Source organism: Marmota monax, unplaced genomic scaffold, assembly GCF_021218885.2.
Source record: "Marmota monax isolate L192 unplaced genomic scaffold, Marmota_monax_Labrador192_F-V1.1 WCK01_AAM20220418_F8-fsc00036, whole genome shotgun sequence".
In the NCBI taxonomy this organism is placed as follows: domain Eukaryota; kingdom Metazoa; phylum Chordata; class Mammalia; order Rodentia; family Sciuridae; genus Marmota; species Marmota monax.
The window spans coordinates 6,920,735-6,945,460 of NW_026694491.1; the positions used below are offsets into that span (position 1 = coordinate 6,920,735).

Sequence of the window (24,726 nt, forward strand, 5' to 3'; positions counted from 1 at the left end):
TCATTACCCAACGTATACACCTCATGTGCCTCAAAAACATGAAGATATTATACAAATCAAAAAATTAACATTAATAAAAAAGAAAGTCAAAAGTGTGCATCTCAGGCTGGGGTTGAGGCTCAGTGGTAGAGTGCTTGCCTAGCATGCATGAGGCACTGGGTTCAATCCTCAGCACCACATATAAATAAATAAAGGTATTGTATCCACTTACATAAAAAAAAAAAGTGTGCATCTCTTTATGTTAATAATAAAGAACTGGGCTGGGGATGTGGCTCAAGCGGTAGCGCGCTCGCCTGGCATGTGTGCGGCCCAGGTTCGATCCTCAGCACCACATACAAACAAAGATGTTGTGTCTGCCGAAAACTAAAAAATAAATATTAAAATTCTCTCTCTCCCTCTCACTCTCCCTCTCATTCTGTCTTTTTTTTTTAAAAAAATAAAGAACTAATTAAATTTATTTATTGCATGTGATTTTTGAAACCAGAAAACTTCTTTAAACACATATTGTGCTAACAATCACATAATAAAATATTTCATTCATTTTTGATAAACAGCTTCATGCTAGCTTAGTTATGTCATGGCATTACTTCTACCACATTTTATTCATTTGAAACAAGTCACTAAGTCCAGCCTACTTTCAAGCAGAGACTTAGATCCTACCTTTTGGTGGGAGGAAAGTCACTGAAATGGCAGATGTGTTTTAAATCACTAGCCTGAGGGAAAAAAAGAGTCCATTTTGGAAGATTTATCTAATTATTTTTACTACTGTCTAAAATTTGTCTTTCTCCCTTCCTTCTCTTTCTCCTTTCTTTCCTCCCTCTGTCACTCCCTCCTTTCCTTCCTTCTATTCCCTTTCCTTCCCCTCTTTCACCGAGTGCCCAGCTAAGGAAGTTCTGTGACTATTAATGCAAAATGTGCCCAATAACCTCCATTATATGCCTGCATCTGAAGTGATGTTCAGCTGCTCTCGTGCTTAGAGTAGGTGGATTGTTGAGTTTAAACCAGGTTAGATGAAAACAATGGAGCAAGAGAGAGAGGTAATGTCAAGCATATTTTTAAGAGGGAACTGTAAAGTTGGATTATGGACTCAAGCTGGATTTTGATGGAAATATGTAGGATAGAGTAATGACTGATAGTAAGAAAGAGGGGCCAGTAGATTGGAGTTCTTGGTGGGAGTCAAAGGAGTGATGGTTGTGGGAATGTTAATGTAAGAGAGATGAATAGATGGGAATTAGTGGTCATATAGAGCAACAGAGTTGTTATGTGTGGAATTAGTGAATGGTATTCTTACACAATTATGTTTTAATCATTACTTATTTTCTTCTATCACTAGAATATTACTCTAGTGATAGAGTTACCATAAACTTCAAGGGACTGTAAATATTTTGGAATAAACTGTCTGGCTAAACAGTAGATGAGAGTCTATTATATTAGTAAAAAAAATTCTACATAGGAATTCCAAGAGAGCTGGGTATGGTCGCACACACGTGTAATCCCAGCAGCTTGCGGGGCTGAGAGAGGAGGATCAGCTAGTTCAAAGCCAGCCTCAGCAAAAAGTGAGGCACTAAGCAACACAGTGAGACCCTGTCACTAAATAAAGTACAAAATCGTGCTGGGGATGTAGCTCAGTCACTGAGTGCCCATGAGTTTTATCCCTGGTACCCAAGGGCGGGGGGGAGAATTCCAAGAAAGAAGGATATGGCATATGCCATTAATAAGCAAGTTTATTATTATTTCTTTTGGAGTACCAGGGATTGAATTTAGGGACATTTGGCCACTGAGCCACATCCCCAGCCCTTTCTGTACTTTTATTTTGAGACAGGGTCTCACTGAGTTGCTTAGTGCCTCACTTTTTGCTGAGGCTGGCGTCGAACTCGTGATCCTCTTGGCTCAGCCTCCCAAGCTGCTGGAATTACAGGTGTGCTCCACCATGCCTGGTCCATAATAAACAATTTAAAATTAAGTTTTGAAAACCAAACAAAAAAGTCACTTTTATAACCCTGATATGATTTGGATCTGGAAATGTCCCCCAAAGGCTCATGGGTTGAAGGCTTGTTTCCCAATGCGGCAATGTTCAGAGTTGAACCGTTGGGAAGTGATTGGATCAGGGGGCTCTGATCTCATCAATGAATGGACCCTCATGAGGTGATAGAAACTGCAGGAAGTAGGACCTAGTTGAAGAGAGTAGGTCCTTGGGAGTGTGTCCCTTTTCTTATCCTGGGGCCCTTTCTCTCTCCCTGCTACCTGGCTGTAACTAGGTGAGCAACTTGTCCTTTGCTATGCCCTTCTACTATGATGGTCTGCCTCACCTCAGGTCCAGGGCAATGGAGCCAGTGGACCTTGGACTAAAACCATGAGTCAAAATATATTTTATCCTTTAAGTTGTCTTTCTCACCTACTTTGTTACAGCTGATCAACACACACCCTATGCTCTGAGACTGTTTCTCATATTGTCTGAAAATAAATCTTGTGTCTAGAAAGACAGAAAGGTGTGTGCTTTGTAAGTACATTATCAACAGTGATTACTAATGTGTCAGTTGTAGGCATGACTGTTCTGATGTATTATAAAGAGACACGAACACGGATACAGTAAAAAACAAAACAGGTTTAGAATAGAAATACATATTATATAATCTTTTATACTTTACAAAGTACTTTCACATTCATTAACTGGTTTGAAAACAATACCTAGTTTTCTGCATCTTTTCAAAGGATCTGAAAGTACTTTCCAATAATCTCTTCATTCATTGTCTGGTAGACTTCAAGGTTTATCTCCCCCTCCTCCCTATGTTAGTTCCATCATTCATTCTCCTTCCTTAATTATGCAATATTAAAAACATTTTTTTCCCTGATCAGGGTGAAAATTGGGCCCCTTGATTTGTGAATACTGACAGAACGCTACAAAGCAGTAGCTTTGATTTTCAAGTTTAAATAATGACATTGAGTCTAAACGTCAATTGCATGTCCAAGTCTTTTTCTAGCACCTGTTTAGCAGCGACTTCATTTTTTTTTCTTAATCTGCAAAATACAGGCCGACTTACTTCATATATCTACCATCAGAATAGGATTTAAAATTCCTTACAAGAGGCTGAGAGAAGGTCCAAAAAGAACAAGACCAAATTTCTCTTGTCAATTCAAATTACAGCATCTTTTTATCCCTTTTCCTGATCCTTTGCTGACTTTTTAACTGCAATTAGAAGCAGGAAGGGAGCAGGGAAAGGAAACCAGGGGTTGGAAAAGCAGAGGAAAGCCCAAAAGATCCTTCTAAGTAGGAGCAGGAACCGGAAGGGGCTCACTGACAAATTTTGCAAAACTGCCCGAAGCTCAGTGGAAGATATCATATGTGTGTATACTCCTCCAGCCCGGGTCAGGGACATCCCAGGCGGACCTTTGGAAGGACGCGGTCGACGGGAGGGCGCGGACCTCTGACGGAGCACGGCGTTCGCACAGCTGCCCTAGCGTCCTCTGACCCGCCGGAAGAAGCCGCGGAGCCAGCGTCCTGCTGACTGTCCGTCACGCAGCCGCCCACGCTCCCGCCGCTTCCGATTGGCCACAGACTCCGGCCGGCCCCCTTTCAGCCCCGCCCTTAGCGGACGGACAGGCCGAGGGGCGGGGTGGCAGCGGCTCCGCCCCTCGGTAGCCGCGGGCGGGCCCGCCCAGCTGTCAGTTACGGGGGCGGCCCGGCAGGCGGGCGGGCGCTCGCCGGCTACCTCGCGTCGCTGGCTTGCTCGCGCTCGCTCCCTCTCGTCGCCTGTGGGGAAGTCGGGGCAGCCTGAGCGGCCGCAGCCACCATCTCGCCCCGATCTACTCCCTTGTCCCCTCCCGATCCGAGTGCCCCCGAGTAGTGAGTAGCCCGCGTAGGGTTCGGAGAGTCACCGCGGCGGCGCCGGGTGGTGTTAAAACCATGTTAAGGAGGATTTTGCAGAGGGTAAGAGAGTGAAACCGTCTTTCCGGCAGCACGTGAGCGGGAGAGCCCGGGGCCGCGGGCGCCGCCGCCGCCGCCGAGCTGGGAGCCCAGGCGGTGGCGCGGGCGCCACCTCCTCAGCTCGGGCTCCTTCCTTCTCTAGGCCCCGCAGCCCGGCAAGCGCTTAGGCCTGCTCGTCCGGCCCGGGGGCGGGTCGCGGGGCGGGTGGGGCACGGCGGGCGGCCGGCCGGAGACCCCGCGGCCCGACGCCCGCTCGCGCGCTGGGCTGTCACTGCGAGTCCGAGGGTGTGGTGCCGGCGCGTCCCTCCCGAATCCCAGGATGGGAATGAAAATGGAGAGTTTGTGCCTGAGCGACTGGCGGGCCAGCCGCCTGCCCGCCTGGAGAACGCCCCGTGGGAGATTGCGGGCGGCTTGCCTGGTCCTTCCCACCCTCCCCGCCCACTGTGCCCCTCAACTCGACGCGACGCGCACCTGCCACATGCAGCTCGCCTTCTTTCTTTTCTGGACAGCATTGGAGGGTAACGTGAGACCTGGCCTAGCGTGGGCCTGATCGTGGGACTGACACTTACTGGCAAAGTCAGCTGAGAAGGAAGATATTACTCACTGTTGGAAACTTTTTTTTTAAATTAAAAATGCGTTTTCCCCTCCAAGCTCCAGTACCTTATTTTAGCTATCCAAGAATAAAATCACTGTAAGCTTTATCAAATGGTATACACTTCAGTTTTTGCCAGTGCTTTCTTTATTTGAAGTCTGAAAAACCTTGATAATAAGAACGTTAGAAAGCTGTAAATGTTTTGTTTAGGAATCAGTCCCTAGAATAACATGATTAAAATCTCTTTTTAAATAATAGTTACTGTACTCAAGTTTTTTCATACCTTTTCCCTCTTTGATAGACTGATGGAGTGTAACAAAGTATAAATGATTGAAATCTAGGTGTCAACCCCCTTAGTTGGTTACCTAGGGGGAGTACAATAGCTAGAGAAATTAGTGAATTTGTAGTATTTACTCAAGGCATGTGTCAAAGAGAGTTGAGTCATTCATTATATAGAAAGGGAGTGTTGCTTCTGCACAGCTTTTCTGAAATGTTGAAGTCATGTGAGACTGGGTCATATATTCTGGGAGAAATAGTTAACTTTTATATCTCACTCGCTGTATTAACACTTTGATTTTCAGCAGTGGTTTTGTCTTGATAAATACTGATTTGGAGCAGCAAGGGCATGCCCTTTTCTCTCCCCATCATTTCCTTTGTTCAACAGTGAAGACATCTGGCCAGGCACCAGTGGTGCATGTCTGTAATCCCAGCAACTGGGGAGGCTGAGGCAGGAGAATCACAAGTTCGAGGCCAGTCTCAGTAATTTAGCAAGGCCCTATGCAAGTTATCGAGACCTTGTCGCAAAATAAAAAATTAAAAGGGCTGGGGATGTGGTTCAGTGGTAAAGCACGACTGGGCTCAGTCCCTAGAACCAATAAACAAACACACACACACACAAACCAGTAAAGACATCTATCTGTGCATGACTTACTTCAGTATGTAAGAGATTTTTCTTTTATCAGACCTGGAAGAACTGATTACCTCATGCCTCAGATTATGTTTCTGTCATATTTCTATGAGTGAAAATTACTTTGCCTGTGGTTTGCTTTAAGGTTTATAAATAAAACTGTTCTGATTTGGGAATACTTCTGGTAGTTAATAGATTAGTTTTCAAGAAATACCGGATGCTGGGGCTCGGATTGTGGCTCAGTGGTAGAGCACTTGCCTTGCAAATGTGAAGCACTGGATTTGATTCTCAGCACCGTGTACAAATAAATGAATAAAATAAAGATCCGTCAATCACTAAAAAAATTTAAAAAACCCAAAAAACGGGATGCTTTCTAGGACTCTTAGCTTCATGTTGTTGAGCACTGAGGTTATATAAAGATGATTTTTAGTGTTGGTGTGTATATATCAACCCTTAAAGAAGTTTCAATAGAAATGGCAAAATAGGAATTTATTATAGTTTTGCTGAGATGTGATGTCACATCATTTTTAATAAGTCAGTTGACTGCTGAGTTTCTTAACCTTGGCATTATTGACATTTGTGACAAGATAATTCTTTGTTGTAGAGGCCTGCCCTGTGCAGGACAGTTAGCAGCAGCCCTGGTCTCTGCTCACTAGATGCTCATTGCATTTCCTCAAATCCCTTCCTCCCCTGTGTCAACCAAATTTTTCTATAGACTTATACTAAGTATCCTGTGAGAACCACCCTGTTAAATGTATGTGTTCTTCAATAGGAAGGTTTGAAGTGTTTCTCACAGTTAACTTTCTTTTGTTCAGTGTACTTATATTGGGTTTCAGTAAATGCCAGGTATTATGCTAGGAACTGGGAAACCATTTAATAAGATACAGCTTCTCCCTTTAGAACTTACAGCCTGATTGGTTGGGGAGGTAGACATTTGAAGTAATTGCAGTGCTACATGGATCTCTTTGTGGGAGGGTGTTGAGGCAATAAGGAAAAGCTTCAGGGAGTAGAGCATATCTACAGCTCAGGAGGGAAGGGCATGTTGGACAGAGGGAAGGGAAAATGTAAAGGCATGGAGTCAAAGGGAACCTTTGAGCAATTATGCTTTGGATTGGTGGGAGATGAGGCTACTGGTAACTAGGGACCAAATTATGAGAGGACCTACAGTCCCTTTGAAGGAATTTATCTTCTAGATGGGTCAGTGTTAATGCTCAGTATTTAATAGGAACATTTTGATAAATTCTTAAAGCTTGTGATTTCTATTACAATTTAGAGTCTAAAATGCATATTAACTCTGCAGGTAGTATTTACTAACAAGTGTAACTTGAATTTTTAAAATTATGTGACATGGCACCATTTTATTTTATCCTATCCTGATAATGTTATTTCTTGGCATAAGTATTAGGATGTATAATTGAAACTGTAGTTGATGATTTAGAAGTTTGAAATGGGCTCCATGTTTTGAAATAATATTGCATTTCTTTAACAGTCTATTTTAAGATGACCTTTTTATTTTAATATATATATATATATATATATATATATATATATATATATATATATTCTGAATAGTGTCCTTTAAATAACATTTGTGAAAGAAGAAAGAGACAAAGTATTTATAATTGATTATAACTTAGAGTATTTGAGTGTTACCAATAAGGTCCCCAGGGTACTTTACAAAAATTTGGTTTGTGCTTTTCTTCCTCCTCTTCTTCCTCTGTCTTCTCCTTCTCTTTCATTAGCTAAGTTAAAAAAAGATGTCACTCTGAGAGTTCAAAACATCTGGGAAAATAACGATCATGATAATGAGATAGTTTCAATGTGTATATATTCAATATTTTCTTAATAGCTCTATGAAGAATAACCTGAATTTAAAGTTCTTAATGGCCAAAAAGATGGTCAGCATTTGTACCATAGGCAGTTTATAAGCTTCACTGCCATTTCTTCAAGAATTTACTGTGATTTAATGGTAGTGCATTAGATTTCCTTTTGTTGGGAAATGTAAAAAATTCTGCTAAAGAAAGAATGGATTTTTTTTTTTTTTTTTGGTGGTGCTTGGGATTGAAGAACTAATTTAATTATTCCATAGTTGTAGAAGTGGAAGGACTTCTTTTATGGACATTAGGTTTGTCTTTCTGATTTTAAAAATGAGGAAATAGAAACTGAATGAAATTAGGTGATTTACCTAAGACAACGTAGTAGATGTCAAAGGCTGCTAGAGAATGGAGCCATATTTTCCAACTCCAAATTAATTTTCCTTTTCCTAGCATCTTCCTTTCCCTTGTCCACCACTGCTCCACTGATGTTGTTAGCACTGTGCTAGTTACTGTGAAGGATAGAGGATAAATATAAGACCTAACTTGTGCCTCAACTTATGTTGTGCTAAAGTAAATAATAGAGACAATGAAGGCTGTAGTAGTACCAAGAAGGAAAAGTCAGAATGAACTTGTGTGTGACCTTGGGGGATATTGGCTTGAGGTGGGGTTTTAAAGAATGTATGTGATTGAGAGGGGAAGATAAACATTGCATTGCAGCAAGGAATTATGGTGTAAAAAAGATTCAGAACTGGAAATGTGTTCATTCCTCCTGCTCTTCCTTCATTAGCATCATTACCTGTTAGAAATATTTATAAACTGGTTATGTATTAGATACTGGGGCTATAGCAGCACACATTCTGTACCCTTAAGTAGCTTTAAATCAAGTGCTTTTTAGAGATAGAGGTGTATTTAAAGCAGAAAGAAATTGAGACACAAATTTGCAGATTGTGAAACCTAACATTGTGGAGTTGCTTGACTGCCTAGTTCAGCTGTATCCAATGCAAACATGAGTCATGTAAATTAATATTGCTAGTTGTCATGTTTTTTAAAAAAGGAAATGAAATAAAAATGTTGTTTCCTTTAACTAACTTTTTTTTTTTTTTTTGGTACCCGGGATTGACCAGGGGCACTTGACCACCGAACCACATCCCCAGCCCTATTTTGTATTTTATTTAGAGATAGGGTCTCACTGAGTTGCTTAGTGTCTTCCTTTTGCTGAGGCTGGCTTTGAACTCAGAATCCTCCTGTCTCAGCCTCCCCAGCCGCTGGGATTACAGGCTTGCACCACCAGTCCCAGCCTATTGTTAACATTTTACCCTATTTACATTTTTATTTGTACACTCCCTTCTCTCACTCTCCCCGTGTATATGTGGTGTATTTTTTTGAGCCATTTGAGAATCAGTCATGGCCCTTCACTTTTGAGTACTTCAATGAAGAATAGAAATATTTTCTTATATAACTGCAGTCTGGTTGTTAATGTCATAAATTGATACAGTGATTCAAGTCACTATCCATAATTTCATATGGTGTGGTGTGTGTGTGTGTGTGTGTGTGTGTGTGTTATGGAGAAGTAAACCTAGAGGTGCTCTACCACTAACTACATTCCCTAGCCGCTTTTTTTTTTTTTTTTTTTTTTTGAGACAGGGTCTCATTAAGTTGTTGAGACTGGTCTTGAATTTGTTATTCTCTCACTAAAGCCTCCTCATGAATTTCAGGGATTATAGGTGTGTGCCACTTTGTGTGCCTTCATAATTCCAATTTTGTAGCTTATTTGATAATGTCCTTTGTAGCATTTATCCCCTGTAATACAGGAACCAGTTAAGAGTTAGCTATTATATTTTGTTGATATTTAGTATATAGTATATTTAGTTGTTATGTTTCTTTGGCCCCTTTTATCTGGAACATTTCTATGCTTTTGGAGAATACATTTTGTCTCAATCATAGCCTGTTGTGTTGCTGTAACAGAATATTGCAGAGGGTAATTTATAAGGAAGTTTATTTCTTATAGTTTTGGAGGCTGAAAAGTCCAGGATTGAGGGCCCCACATTTGGTGAGGGTCTTCATGCTGTGTTATCCCATGGCAGAAAGTGGAAGGGCAAGAGAGTGTGAGAGTGAGAGTGAGAGAGGGACCAAACTTGCTTTTGTAACCACTCTCTTGATAAATAACCATCCTTGAAATCACAATATTAATCTATTCATGAGGGCAGACCCCTCATGACTTAGTTAGGCCCTACTTTCTAATATTGTTGCATTAGGGATAAAGTTTCTGACATAGTCATTTGGGGGACAGATTCAAACATAGCACCTTCCTTTTTTTTTTTTTAACTTGCCAAGAATACTGCTAGGGATACTGTATTCTCAATTTATGGCATCCAGAGACCCATGATGTCTTTCTGCCCTCACAGGTGATATTATTATTATTATTATTTTATTATTATTATTACTCTTTTCTGTGTTGGGGATTGAACTCAGGGCCAAATGGTGCTGTACCACTAACCTACATACCCAGCCCCAGGTAATGTTGATTTTGATTACCTGGTTAAGGGGTAGCTGAATTTCCTTACTATATAATTATTGTTTTTTTCTCCTTTTCCTTTGCAACTAATAGGTAGTTTGTGGTGAGATACTTTAAGACCATCTACTGCTTCTTATTAAAAAATTTCCCTAGATTTAATACCTATTGTTGATTCTTGTGTGATATAGTCTAGCCAATGGCTACAAAATGGTGATTTTTCTACTGTAGCACTTTTCCACTTTTACCAACTGGTTTTATATTTCTCCTCTCTTCTTTTCTCTCTCTCCTTTCCTCCCTTCCTCTCCCCTGTATTTTTTTCCTTCTTTCTGATATGAACTCATGAATTTCCTTTTTTAAATGGGTTATAACTCATCACTGTGCTTAATTATTTTGGTACTCAGATTGTCCCAAATTTGAACAGTAGGAGACCCTAAAGGGTGGCATCTGTGCCTTCTGCTACGTCCTCACAAGTTTTTCGAGCATGTCTTTACTTTCTGGCATAATAAGGATCCTAAGCTTATCCTGGACTTACCTGTTCCTAGTTCTTTGATTAGCTATTTTGGGGTGGCCAGCATCCCACCAGGGTAAGTTCCGGCTCAGGAGGTGTGAGCTGCCTGGGAAATGAAAAGTGTGAAATAGATAGTAAGAGATTGAGACAGAGCCAGAAATTAGATAAAGTGGAGTGCCTGATAGGTCTTCCAGTCCTGATAGGAGCTGGAACTGGACAACTGAAAAATGGCCCAGAGTCTTTAAGGGGGAGTACATCAAAGGCAGGGATAAGGTTTCAGTGGGAGGAGCCTTGGTTCCGTGTTTGCCTCTCCAGCAGGGGTCTTGCAGTAAACAGGTTCATTGGCATTTTGGCAAGCCACACCCATCTGGGAGAGGCTGTAGGGCTTCAGCTTGATGCAGTGCTGAATTTGTGACAGAGCTAGGTAGGAAGTCACTTGAATTGGGTATTCTCAGATCAGCAGGGTTGCTGCTGGGAGTTCCCAATACCAGACTTTCCTGCCTTTTGGCTTCCACGTTATTTTATTTCATGTACAGTTCACGGATGGCTCATGGATAGCTTCTGGCAATTAGCTATATCTCTGAGGAGACTTGGTTACTTTTACTGGGGAATGGTATCATAGTCTAAGAGCTGGGGTGTTTTTGCTTCTTGTTTGTTCTAGCAGATAGTTCCAGCTGAATTTTAAACTTTTCTTTTTTGAGAAAAGGGAAAAAGAAGTTTTGCTTTGCTTAAACTTTATTCTATAAGCAGAGGAAATCAATAAGTTTCTATTACACTGTGAATATACTTGGCTCATAGTACGAATTTGATGATATTTGTTGAATGAGTATTGAAAGGATTTTTTCCCCTTAGGAATATTGACATTTATTATGGGCCTACAATAATGTGCTGTAGATGCAATAATGAGTAAAACATACATGAACCCTTGTGAAATTTAGTGTCCAGGGGAGGAGAGAGGAATTTTTCAAAGAATCGTTAACTATACCAGTACATAGTTGGCTGAATACTAGGAAGGAAGAGCAAGGGAACCTTCAAAGTACACATTGATAGGATCTTGGTTTAAACAAGACGCCAAGAAAGGCTCCCTAGATTAGCTGCACATTCAAGTTTGATGAAATTATTACTAACTTGTTGAAGTGAATTTTAAAAAGTAGCAGCTAAGTGGAATTATTTTTTGTGTAGTTTTTGTTTTTGTTTATTAAGATTAAAGAAGATATTAAGATATAAGAAACAGGGCCCCATTATGTTCTGTCCTCTAATTCCAGTGCCTTTGCTTGAGCTAAATAGACAATATAACTCAGTGGTTAAGAATATGAACTCAGGACTTTGGAGCGGTCCTGGGCCACATAGTGGGGCAATATAGCAAGACTATGGCAGTGAGGGTGGGGAGAATATGAACTCTGAAGATGAGCCCCTGGTTGGCATCTTCACTCTTTACTAGCTATGTGATTTGGGCAAGTGACTTGACTTTTTCGTATCTCAAAAAATAGTTATGGGGGGGGGGGTGGTTGTGAAGACAAAATGAATTAATACATGTAAAACACAAGAGTATCTGATGCAGAGTAAGTTCTCTATAAGTATCAGCTGTTCTTTGTGTTGGTGTTTTGTTGTTATTATACTTAGATATTTGATACGTCTTCAAGGAACACATTATTTTAAATCACTGTGCTTGTGTTTAGATATGATTTGTCTCCATCAAAACTCATGTTGAAATTTGATTATCAATGTGGTGATATTGGAAGATCAGATCCTTGGGAGGTGATTAAGATATAGGGACATCAGTTCTTTTGAGACAGGATTAGGTCTGTTGCTATAAAATGAGCTTGACATTTCCTACTGGTCTGTCTTGCCATGTGACCCCTCTTCTTCAGGCATCTTCATCCCTTTCTGCTATCCTTCCATACTTGGCACGCTTCCCTCATCAGATGCCAACACCTTTATCTTAGACTGCTGGACCCACAAGCCAAACTACCCTCACTCTTAAAAAAAAAAAAATTAACCAAGTTTAGGTGCTATATTATAGCAATTAGAAAATAGATTGACCTTCTTTTTTTCTTTTTTCTTTTTTTGGTACCAGGGATTGAATCCAGGGGTACTTAACTCCTGAGCCACATCCCCAGTCCTTTCTTATATTTTATTTAGAGCAGGGTCTCGCTGAGTTGCTTAGCACCTCTATATTGCTGAGGCTGGCTTTGAACTTATGATCCTCCTGCCTCAGCCTCTTGAGCTGCAGGAATTATAGGCTGACATTCTTTTATTTTAAAAAAACTTGTTTATTTATTTTTATGTGATGCTGAGGATCGAACCTAGTGCCTCACATGTGGAAGGCAAGCCTTCCGCCACTGAGCCACGACCCTAGCCCTTTTTTTTTTTTTTAATATCCCCCACCCCTTCAGTAGATAAGGACTCAGTTTAGGCATAGATATTCATTTAACCTATGGTTGAACATTTATTCTTTGCTAACTATTGTGCAGGGCTTAAAAAAAACTTGAGAATTGAAAAAAAAAATCTTTAGTGTTAATGGAAGAGATGAATACTTAAACAATAAAGCCATGTGATAAACGCTGTAATAGACATGCAGAGGAAGGGTTGGGAGCACAAAAGAAAAAGTGACTCTGGTGGAGATGGGTTGCCATAGGGGAAAGCAGGGAATGGAGATTGCTAAAGGCTTTCCAAAGATTGAGAATGACTCAGGCAAGGAAAGGCAAGAGAGAGAAAGCCTTTTTTAAGATAGAATGCCGCAAATGCAAGAGATGTAGCCTTGCTTAGAATATGGGCACTGTGGGTATTTCTGCATATGGATGGGGATAGTGACAATAGATGAAGTTGAAAAGGTGAAGAGTTTTGAAGTATGACAGTAAAGAGCCACAGAAAGTTTTTAAACGATCAAATTTATAATTAGGAAAATCTTCCAAAAATATTTGTCCCAGTTAATCTTTATCAGAAATAAATTAGTTGATGCCCACGTTCTTCACCAAATCAAACAAGCAAAACAACAAAACACAAACAAAACCTCCAAATCAGTTGAGTCATTCTTCTACCTAAAATCTGTTAGTGATTCCTTAGTGTCCATAGGACATGTCCAGACTTTTTTTTTTTTTTTTTTAATCTTGAAACACAAGGCCCTTAATTAATGTTCTGGTTTCTTCATACCACTTCGGGCATCCACATACCTCCATACATGCCCTGACCTTGCCATCTCTTACTGTGTTTCTGAAAACTTATCTCTATTCTCAGTTGTCATATTTCAGTTCAAAGGACACTAGTAAAACCGGTCTTGAAAATCAGGACCAAGTCCTTGTTCCCCCCACGTTGAAGATTAAATGCCCGAGAAATGCTGAGGCAAGAGCAAAAAGTAAATTTTATTTAAGAAATAGAAGGGAGACAGAGGGAGGGAGGAAGGGTGGGGAAGAGAGAGACAGAAACATACACACCCAGACCTCTGGAGGGAAGGGGGTCCAGAGCTGGTGCTCAAGGGAGTGGTGGTGTCTTTCCCCTTTTATAGATTTCAGGTTTCCTTTTTTCTCACACCCTTTCCTCCAGTTATCTTGTCTACTGACCAAAAGTGGCCAAAAAGGTAGGAGGAGAGCTGTCCAGCGGGAGATCGCTTGTGTTGGAAAATGTGATCCCCATCCCCAGCTGTTAGCACCGAGGTGATGGGGAGTGCTGTCTATCAGCTACTTGTCCTTTGCCCCAATCTCACTAGGAGTTACTTGCTTGCATTTTTTTTTCCTTCTCCCAAAGCACCCCATACTAAGTTAGAGAGTAACCTTGTAAATAAGTTAGACACATAGGCTCTGGGCTTCTCCACTTAATGAGGGTAAAATCTTGTGAAAAATCTCAAGCTTTCTGAAACTTAGTTTTGTTATCTTTAATTTGTTGATAGTATCTACTTCATAGTGGTATGAAGGATTAAATGAAATAATGTTTGTAAAACACTGACCTTCATGTCCAGCATTTAACAAACACTGTACAATAGCCATTATACTACATATCTTTTGAAAATTTGTCACATTTATTTTGTAATTTGTTTAATTGGCTTCTCCCCATCTAGACTCTGGGCTCCATTAGGTTGGCAATTTTATTTCATACTTTAGTATGTCTAGGGTTCACCATAGTGCTTGATGCTTGGTGATTCCATAATATATGTGACTACTTTGTGGTTGTGTAGAGACAATGACTGATTAAGGGAAAGACCAGCTAGAAAGTTATGATAGTTTCTAAAATTGCTGCATATTAAAATCATTTGGAATACTAAAAAAATATTCTTAAAAATTTTTTTTTGATAGTTCTGAGGTTCAAACCAAACCCAAGGCTTTACACATATTTGGTAAGCACTCGACCACTAAACTACACCCCCCACCTGCCAAAAAAAAAGTCAGAATTTTTGGATCTTTGGCTGTTGGTCTAAAGGATAACGAAAGCTTGAGTTCAGGCATTGACTTTGGGTGGGGATAGAAAATAGATTGATTTTTAGAAAATCTTAAGAGAGAATTGATAGTACTTCTTTTTTTTTTTTTTTTTAAGAGGTTTATTTTATTTTATTTTATTTATTTTTTATTTTTTATTTTTTTTAATTTTTTATTGTTGGTTGTTCAAAACATTACATAGTTCTTGATATATCATATTTCACACTTTGATTCAAGTGGGTTATGAACTCCCATTTTTACCCCGTATACAAATTGCAGAATCACATCAGTTACATATCCATTGATTTACATATTGCCATACTAGTGTCTGTTGTATTCTGCTGCCTTTCCTATCCTCTACTATCCCCCCTCCCCTCCCCTCCCCTCTTCTCTTTCTACCCCCTCTACTGTCATTCATGTCTCCCCCTTGTATTATTTTCCCCTTTCCCCTCACTTCCTCTTATATGAAATTTTGTATAACCCTGAGGGTCTCCTTCCATTTCCATGCAATTTCCCTTCTCTCTCCCTTTCCCTCCCACCTCTCATCCCAGTTTAATGTTAATCTTGTTCTCATGCTCTTCGTCCCTACTCTGTTCTTAGTTACACTCCTTATATCAAAGAAGACATTTGGCATTTGTTTTTTAGGGATTGGCTAGCTTCACTTAGCATAATCTGCTCTAATGCCATCCATTTCCCTGCACATTCTATGATTTTGTCATTTTTTAATGCAGAGTAATACTCCATTGTGTATAAATGCCACATTTTTTTTTATCCATTCATCTATTGAAGGGCATCTAGGTTGGTTCCACAGTCTTGCTATTGTGAATTGTGCTGCTATGAACATCGATGTAGCAGTGTCCCTGTAGCATGCTCTTTTTAGGTCTTTAGGGAATAGACCAAGAAGGGGAATAGCTGGGTCAAATGGTGGTTCCATTCTCAGCTTTCCAAGAAATCTCCATACTGCTTTCCAAATTGGCTGCACCAATTTGCAGTCCCACCAGCAATGTACAAGTGTACCCTTTTCCCCACAACCTCGCCAGCACTTGTTGTTTGACTTCATAATGGCTTAGAAGATGGATAAATATACCCTGTTCATGGATAGGCAGAACTAACATCATCAAAATGGCGATATTACCAAAAGTTCTCTATAGGTTTAATGCAATCCCAATCAAAATCCCAACGGCATTTCTTGTAGAAATAGAGAAAGCAATCATGAAATTCATATGGAAAAATAAAAGACCCAGAATAGCAAAAACAATGCTAAGCAGGAAGTGTGAATCAGGCGGTATAGCGATACCAGACTTCAAACTATACTACAGAGCAATAGTAACAAAAACAGCATGGTACTGGTACCAAAACAGACGGGTGGACCAATGGTACAGAATAGAGGACACAGAAACCAATCCACAAAACTACAACTATCTTATATTTGATAAAGGGGCTAAAAGCATGCAATGGAGGAAGGATAGCATCTTCAACAAATGGTGCTGCGAAAACTGGAAATCCATATGCAACAAAATGAAACTGAATCCCTTTCTCTCGCCATGCACAAAAGTTAATTCAAAATGGATCAAGGAGCTTGATATCAAATCAGAGACACGGCGTCTGATAGAAGAAAAAGTTGGCTACGATCTACATACTGTGGGGTCGGGCTCCAAATTCCTCAATAGGACACCCATAGCACAAAAGTTAATAACTAGAATCAACAAATGGGGCTTACTCAAACTAAAAAGTTTTTTCTCAGCAAAAGAAACAATAAGAGAGGTAAATAGGGAGCCTACATCCTGGGAACAAATATTTACTCCTCACACTTCAGATAGAGCCCTAATATCTAGAGTATACAAAGAACTCCAAAAATTAGACAATAAGAGAACAAACAACCCAATCAACAAATGGGCCAAGGACCTGAACAGACACTTCTCAGAGGGGGACATACAATCAATCAACAAGTACATGAAAAAATGCTCACCATCTCTAGCTGTCAGAGAAATGCAAATCAAAACCACCCTAAGATACCATCTCACTCCAGTAAGATTGATAGTACTTCTTGACTTGGGAATAATTTGTATAGTTGAATACATGATCGAATGGTTGAGGAAGAGAAGGAGGAGTACATGATCTTATGAAAAATCTCAAGGTTTGGGAAGAACAGGCTTGGGAAAAATGAATTAGAGGTCTTACATATCAGTGGAGATGTTCTGTGGTTCCAGCATTCAGGAGACAAGTAGAGGTGAGTGTTAGATACATGTGAATGGTGAAAAGATGTCAAGTCAAATAAGGGCCAAGAAATGCCCACTGAATGGGATAGTTAGATTATAACCTAGTTTAGTTTGGAGAGGTTATCCCTATAACTCTTCATGAATAACTGGGAAGTAAGGAAATAGAAACAGGAACTACAGACTACTCATCTAAGAACTAAGAAGAAAAGGAAATGGAAAGTGTTGAAGCATTTTGTAAGTCAGCTTTTTGTCACTGTGACTAAAATACCTGACATTACAACTTATAGGAGGAAAAATTTATTTTGAGCTCATAGTTTCAGAGGTACAGTCCATGGTCAGCCAACTTCATTCCTCTGGGCTTGAGGTGAGGCAGAACATCATGACAGTTGGGTGTGACAGAGGAAAGTTGTTCACCTCATGGTAGCCAGGAAACAGAGAGAGAGGAAGAGGTGCTAGGCACATGCCCTCTAGTGACCTCCTTCCTCCCAGTTAGTCCATTCAGATTATTAATCCATCAAATGAATTAATCCACTGATTAGGCTACACCTCTCACAAGCTAATCATTTAATCTCCTGCTTTTGAGGGATACCTTATATCCAAATGATGAATGTCATCTGTCATCCTTGGACCATGTTTTTACTTTTGTTTTGGTACCAGGGATTGAACTCAGAGGCACTTGACCACTGAGTCACATCCCAAGGCCATTCTTGTATTTTTATATAGAGACAGGGTCTCACTGAATTGCTTAGCACCTCGACGTTGCTGAGGCTAGCTTTGAACTTGTGATCCTCCTGTCTCAACTTCCCGAGCTGCTGGGCTTATAGATGTGCGCCACTGTACCTGGCTTGGACCATGTTTTAATAACTTATTGTTTTCAAGTATTATAAACTTCCTCAAATCAGTTTAAATTGAAAGAGAATTTATTGTAAGATTTCAAAGTGATCCAGGAATGAGAATTCCTATATAGTTAGTTTGGTCTCCAGAGAATAGGACATAGAATAGTGTCAGAGATAGAGGTAGCTCTTTTCTCTGTCTGACACTCTCAAGGACTAGTGAATTCTTGTTCTGCTTTTCTGTGTCCATCCTTCACACCACTGCTTACTCAGTAGCCCAGGATTCCAAATGGCCATCTGACATGATTCTGCATGCCTTTCACTTGAGCTTTGCATAGAAAATTGGTCTGGTATCTCATTTCCCAAATCCCAAGAGAAGAATTTGAAACATCTTTCTCATCTTTTCTTGTCAAGTCAGCACAGGTCTCTGGCCAATAGACTTTTGCTTCCTCTGGGTCAAGTGTCAATTGCTGGTCTAGTCAATTGAGGTTGGAGATGGGGTGGAGTATTATAATTAAGATTTCCTGTTCTAGAAATTGTGGCACCATGAAACACATCTGTGTCAGTTTTCTGTTACTGTAACAAATACCTTAAAGAAACTTATAAAGGAAAATGATTTATTTTGGCTCATGGTTTCAGAGGTTTCACTCCGTAGTGGGTAGACCCTTTTGCTTTCTGGCATGTGACAAGGCAGGATAATAAGGGTGAGAAGAAGCTACTAATCTCGTGGTGTCTGGGAGGCAAAGAGAGAGAAGGGAACAGGATTCCAATATTCCCTTCAAGAGCATGTCCCCAATATGATTGGAAGTCTTCCAACTAGGTCCTGCCTCTTAAAGGTTTCACACCTTCCAATAGTGCAGTGGACTTTTAACATGGACCTTTGGGGGACACATCCAGCCTGTAGCAACATCATAGCAACTTCTTTTACAGATTATTTTTCTAGAAATAAACTTTTCCCTGGCTCTGAAACAGTGATAATGGCTCTGATTAGGTGGTTCATTAAATTAAATAGTTAAATAACTACCAGATAAGGGTTAGGTCCAGATTTGGACCCAACAAATTAGTTCAAATAATAGTATAAGGATGATTATAAGGATACACTAGATCATAAGAAAGATGGAATTTCATAGAACTCCAAAAGCAAAAATGTAGTATTGAGCTGAGCCTCTGTGATTTTTATTAAATTACATCCACTGCTATGACCCCTGTTAATACTTTAACAGATATCTATGCAACTATATCAATCATATTATTATATTAAATGTAATCAGTCATAGGGCATGCATATCAAAGTAAGATTTTGGGATCTAATTCAATGGAAGATTTTGCAGGAACCAAAGCAGTGCTGTTCCTATCAGGGCTTTATAGATTTTCACTGTAGGGTTCAGCTGTTAAAGGACTCAGGAATTCTTCATTTGTTTATGCCCTTGGGTCTATATTCTTCTGTTTTTGCAGTCAACTAATTTTCTTATCATTTAGTTTTTTTTTTTTCCTTTCTCCTAATTCTCTTCATAGCTTTCACACACTGAGAATCTATGGTCTTTTGAAATTTTGGCTGTGTTATAAATTTGTTTGCTCAATCTCCTCATACACTATTAGTTTATCTTATTTTACTACTCAGTTTATCAGTTTAGTTCGAGGTTCTGTAATTAATTGTTCATTCCTTCATTGTTTGCAATTCAAAGGCCTAAGCATGGGACTCAGCTATAATTGTTCATTTTTATATTGGAACAGACTTTGTTTTAGAATTTTTTTTGCCACTTGGCCATTTTATTGATTGTTAGCCAGCTTGTGTTTAGCTGCTGTTGAATCCAGGTGATCATAACTGGTCAATCAGCAATAGGCATGAGTCATAACCTGGCCATCTTTGTCTATGTTCTTACAATGGAAGACCAGTTTACTTTGGGATGCATCATAGCCCTTGCATGCCCTATGACTGATTACATTTAATATAATAATATGATTGATATAGTTGCATAGATATCTGTTAAAGTGTTAACAGGGGTCATAGCAGTTGATGTAATTTAATAAAAACCACATGCTTTTCCTCGTCTCAGTTTTTAATATCAAACTACGGTTGAAAGTTTTACATAAAGTTTTTTTCAGAGTCTCAGTAGTTATTTGGGTTTTACTAGCTAAAAAATATTTAGAAGTTGCCTTTTGTTTTTGAGATGGGGTCTTGCTAGGTTGCCCAGGCTGACCTTAAACTTATGATCCTCTTGTTTCAGTCTCCTGAATAGCTGAGATTATAGATATGCGCTGGCTACCACACCCAGTTTGGAAAATGTTTTAAGAATTTCTACCTTTAAACTGGGTGTGGTGGCACAAGCCTGTAATGAAGGCCAGCTTCAGCAACTTACAAGATTTTGTCTCAAAAAAAAAAAAAAAAAAAAAAAGAAAGGCTGGGGATGTGGATCTGTGGTAGAGTGCCCCTGAGTTCAATTCCCAGTACTGAAAAAAAATTTTTTTCTTTATATTGTTCTATGCCAAATATATTGTCATGTGGAATGGATTAAATGGTAGATCATATTGAATTAGATCTGATAAGGAAGTATGGATTTATTTGTTCTATAAAATTTGTTTTTCTTTGCTATAACCTTATTATATCTTGTTTGCATCTACCTTAATATTTTAAGCCATGATTTAGTTTTAAGTATAAAACTTTTAAAATAATAAGGTGATATGTTTCTGATTATAAAAATAAATTGTGCATATTACAGAAATTTGCAAAGTTCAGAAAAGTAAAATTGAGAAGTAGCATAAGGTTGTGGCATAGTGGATGTTTAAATACAAGCTTTGAAGTCATGTGGAATTCCAGCTCTGCTCAGTATTACATTTGTGATCTTAGCTAACAACTAAGTTAGCTTCTTTGACCTTGTATTTTTCCACTTGGCTAAATAGGCATAATCCTTTGTTTTTACTGAAAGAATTATTGCAAGGATTAAATGATTTAAAGCAAACAAAGTGCATACAATTGTGATTGTCTTAGGGGCTATTATTATTCTTAACTTATCCAGCAGACAATCAATTGTTATTTCTTCAACTAGTATAAAACTTAAGTTTCTTATGTGTGTGATTTTTGAATATGCAAATGATATAGGGGAAGTTTATATTCTGAGGTTTACAAGAAGAACTTCAGTTATTTATTTATTTGGTTACGGGATTGAACTCAGGGACACTCAAATACTGAATCACATTCCCAGCCCTATTTTGTATTTAATTTAGAGACAGCATCTCACTGAGTTGCTTAGCGCCCCTTGCTGAGGCTGGCTTTGAACTTGTGATCCTCCTATCTCACCCTCCTGAGCTGCTGGGATTACAAGTATGAGCCACAACGCTCAGCTATTTTGGTTTTGTTTTCATCTTTTAATGTTAAGGTAACAAAGCAAGTAGAGACATTTGGAACCAAAAGACCTCTGAGTGTGATTTTAAGAAATTGGTCTTCATTTTCCCTATCTGTCCAACTAAGGCACCCTCTAGGAACCTCTAAAATGTTTTTCAGCATAAGAGTTTTATTTGACCTGGGCGTGGTGGCACATGCCTATAATCCCAGTGCCCCAGAAGGCTGAGGCAAGAGGATCACAAGTTTGAAGCCAGCCTCAGCAATTTAGCAAGGCCCTAAGCAATTTAGTGAGATCCTATCTCAAAAAGATTAAAAAAAAAATATATTGGGGCTCAATGGCCAAGTACCTCTAGGTTCAATCCCTGGTAACCACCCCTTACTCCCTCTCCCCCCAAAAAGTTTTAGTTGAAAATCAAGGAAGAACGAGGATTTTGAGTGCAGATTGTTTGCTAATATATAGCATTTCAGGTATATAACAAATCCTGATATCTTTTATTCTATTCTGTAGCACCTTTGCTGAGAAAAAATGTCTTCAGGAGGCAAGGACCCTGATGAAATTTGATAAAACTATGTAAGGCGACTGTCACAGCAGCACCAGTCACATTATAGTCTACAAAAGATATTAGACCTTCTTCTAGTATCTTTTTCCCCTAGTGTATAGCCCTTATGGTGTCTCACATGTAAGTAAGGTACATTGTTGTTGTCATTATTGTTATTATTTGCAGTACTGGGGATTCAACCCAGGGCCTCACATGTACTAGTCAAGTTCTTTATCTCTTGAGCTACATATTCAGGCCAGGGTACTTCTCTTTTACTTTATTGTAGTAGGACATCTAAGTTCCATTCAGGATGGAGACACATTCCCCTAGCTACCTGGAGTCATGGCTACATCTCTCTCTCTCTCTCTCTCTCTGTCTCTCTGTCTCTCTTTTTTTTCGTTCTGGAAATTGCCCTAGCAAAAAAAAGCTGCCTCATCCAAAATTATGTCCCCTTTCTGGAAGCAGCCTATACTTCATTATTGGTTGCTGTGGAAGATACAAAGAATATCCATTTTGTTGATTAGGGATTTAGGTGGAGAACCATCCCAGCTTCAGAACTCTTAGTGAGATTAGCTCAGACTGCTATGGCAATTGTGATACTGTTCACTACTGTCAGTTTCTCCCTCAGCCCAATCATACTAATTCCCCTACGCCCACACAGATGTTGTCCCTGAGATCACTTCCCCAGAAACCCGTTTGTAGATTTGTCTTGAGTCTGTTTCCTTGGGAACCTGAATTATGACGATCATCTACTATCTGGATAGTTTTTGTCTGGGATTTTTGTATCATAGAAAATGATTATATTTAGGATGGATCTTAATGTTATGAATTTTGTGTTCTACTCCTTTGAATTTCTTCTTTTTATTTATTTTTTTTGTGGTGCTGGTGATAAAACCCCAGGCCTTGCACGTGCCAGGACAGTACTATACTATTGAGCAACACCTCAGCCCTGTGTTCCACTTCTTTGAAACAAATGTTCTACCTATCTTTTTATGTCAGGTATTAACAACCAGTAGATTAGAATTTGTTAGATTATGAAGTGCTATGTAATAGCCTTTTTTTTTTTTTTTTTTTTTGGCACTGGGGATTGAACTCAGGGGCACTCAACCATTCAGCCACATCTCCAGCCCTATTTTGCATTTTTATTTAGAGGCAGGGTCTCACATTGTTGCTTAGTGCCTGGCTGTTGTTGAGGCTGTCTTTGAACTTGCAATCCTCCTGTCTCAGCTGCTGGGATTATAGGTGCTACCACACCCGGTTTATGTAATAGGTTTTCAGTTCCATTTACTTGGATTTTGAGCATGGCCCACACATGCTCTGTTTAGAAAATTTTATTGTCAGCATCTTTCCCTGTTACCTTAAGTGATTTTAAAACTAAAGAAAAAAACATGACTTCTCAAAACTAGACCATGAGTTCTTACATTGGTGTCTGTCTATATTTGATGAATCAAAACATTCTGTACTCTCAATTTGCCATGTGTGTGTGTGTGTGTGTGTATAAAATATATGTGTACATATATATAAATTTTAGTTATATGTATGTTGGGTATTTTAAAAGCTTTTTCTCTTTTACTTAATATTAAATTATTGTAAGATGTCTATAAACCTAGTTTAGTTACTGTAACTTTTTATCTATAATTAGTTATAACTGTCTTAGTGTTTTACTGACTTGACTGTTTTTTTTCCCCTCCTGGCTTGGCTACATTTGAGAAGTAAATTACCTTTGCCTAATTGTTAATAACCAGTAACTTAAATTTTAGAGTTTTGATAATGACCAGAAGAGAACTACTCATTTATAGAAATCAGCAATATAATTGATTTAGTTTCTGTAGACTTTTAAGTTAGTTTAGGGCCTAAATGAATCATGGACTGAGAATTTGAAGTTGGAAGGACTTATGATGTTGTCCTGTCCTTGTAGTTTATCAATGAAGAAGTTCAGATCAGAGAATTTGTCTTGATTGCAATCAGAGAGATGAATGAGAAGCATTTTGAAATTGTAGAGAGAATACAGATTGAGACCTTGGAAACCTAGCTTTGGGTTACAACTTACCATTAGATAACAGTAATATCAGGCAAGCCAGTTATTCTTTCTAGGGCTTAGTTTCTTCATCTATGAAGTAATAATGCAACTAGAACAGATGATTTCTGAATGCCTTCAGTGTCCCCCCTGCTGTGGTGCTAGGGATCGAACCTAGGGCCTTGTGTATGTGAGGCAAGCACTCTACCAACTGAGCTATATCCCCAGTCCCTTCTTTCCAGTTTTCTTTTTTAAATATTTTTTTAAGTTGTTGATGGACCTTTATTTTATTTGCATATTTATATGTGGTGCTGGGAATTGAATTCAGTGCCTCACGCATATGAGGCAAACACTCTACCACTGAGCTGCAACTGTAGCCCCTTCCTTTCAGTTTTAAAGTTTTGATTCTAGGTCTTTTTTGGGAGAGAAATAGGTAATATGTGTCTACTTTTTGTTGTATATCTATCACAAAGTCAGGCACTGATTTAAACATCTTACATTTATTTTTAATCTTCACAATGCTTTGGAGAGACTGACATTATTAGTATCATTTTACAAATGGGAATTTAAGCCTTAGAGAATAGCCTTAAATAAATTTACAGAGTTTATAAATGGCTAAACTTAAAGTTGAATGAATGTTTGTATAATTTCAATTCCACATACTGAATCATCATACCTGGTGGACCTTTGGTTTTTGGAATACTTGATTTACCCTAATGAAAATAAGAGCCAGTTGCATTTAGATAGGTATATACTTCTGATCCTTTTCTCCTGCATAATGTAGCATTGTGTACTTGAAGGCCACACAGAAAAGATTTAGGAGGCAGATGTGTTTGGTGTGCTGGCACTTAAGAAACTTTGGAGGGTGGAGTCAGGTGCAACAGTGTGGATAGCCTCTTAGAGGCCACTTTTGAGAGACAAATTGAATATTTGCATTCAAATTAACATTAATAATTGAGCAAAATAGGTGTTCACATTTGCTTGCTCATTAAAGTTGTAGATAAGTCTAGGTTAGGCAGCATTGCTCACAGTTCAGAAAATAGGAATTGTATTCAACTGAAAGTTGTTGTAAATGGGTTAGGGTTAAATGTGGTATATTTGT

At 39.1% G+C, this 24,726-nt stretch overlaps 1 protein-coding gene across 1 annotated transcript in view; it reads left to right on the top strand.

Moving 5' to 3' along the window:
• Positions 1–3,663: 3,663 nt before the first annotated feature.
• Eea1 (early endosome antigen 1) overlaps positions 3,664–24,726 on the top strand; it is a 134,632-nt gene continuing 113,569 nt past the window's right edge. The window contains exon 1 of the mRNA XM_046419306.2: positions 3,664–3,928. Coding sequence (XP_046275262.1) covers positions 3,905–3,928 — 24 coding nt within the window. The 5' untranslated portion in view covers positions 3,664–3,904. The remainder of the gene's footprint in view (positions 3,929–24,726) is intronic.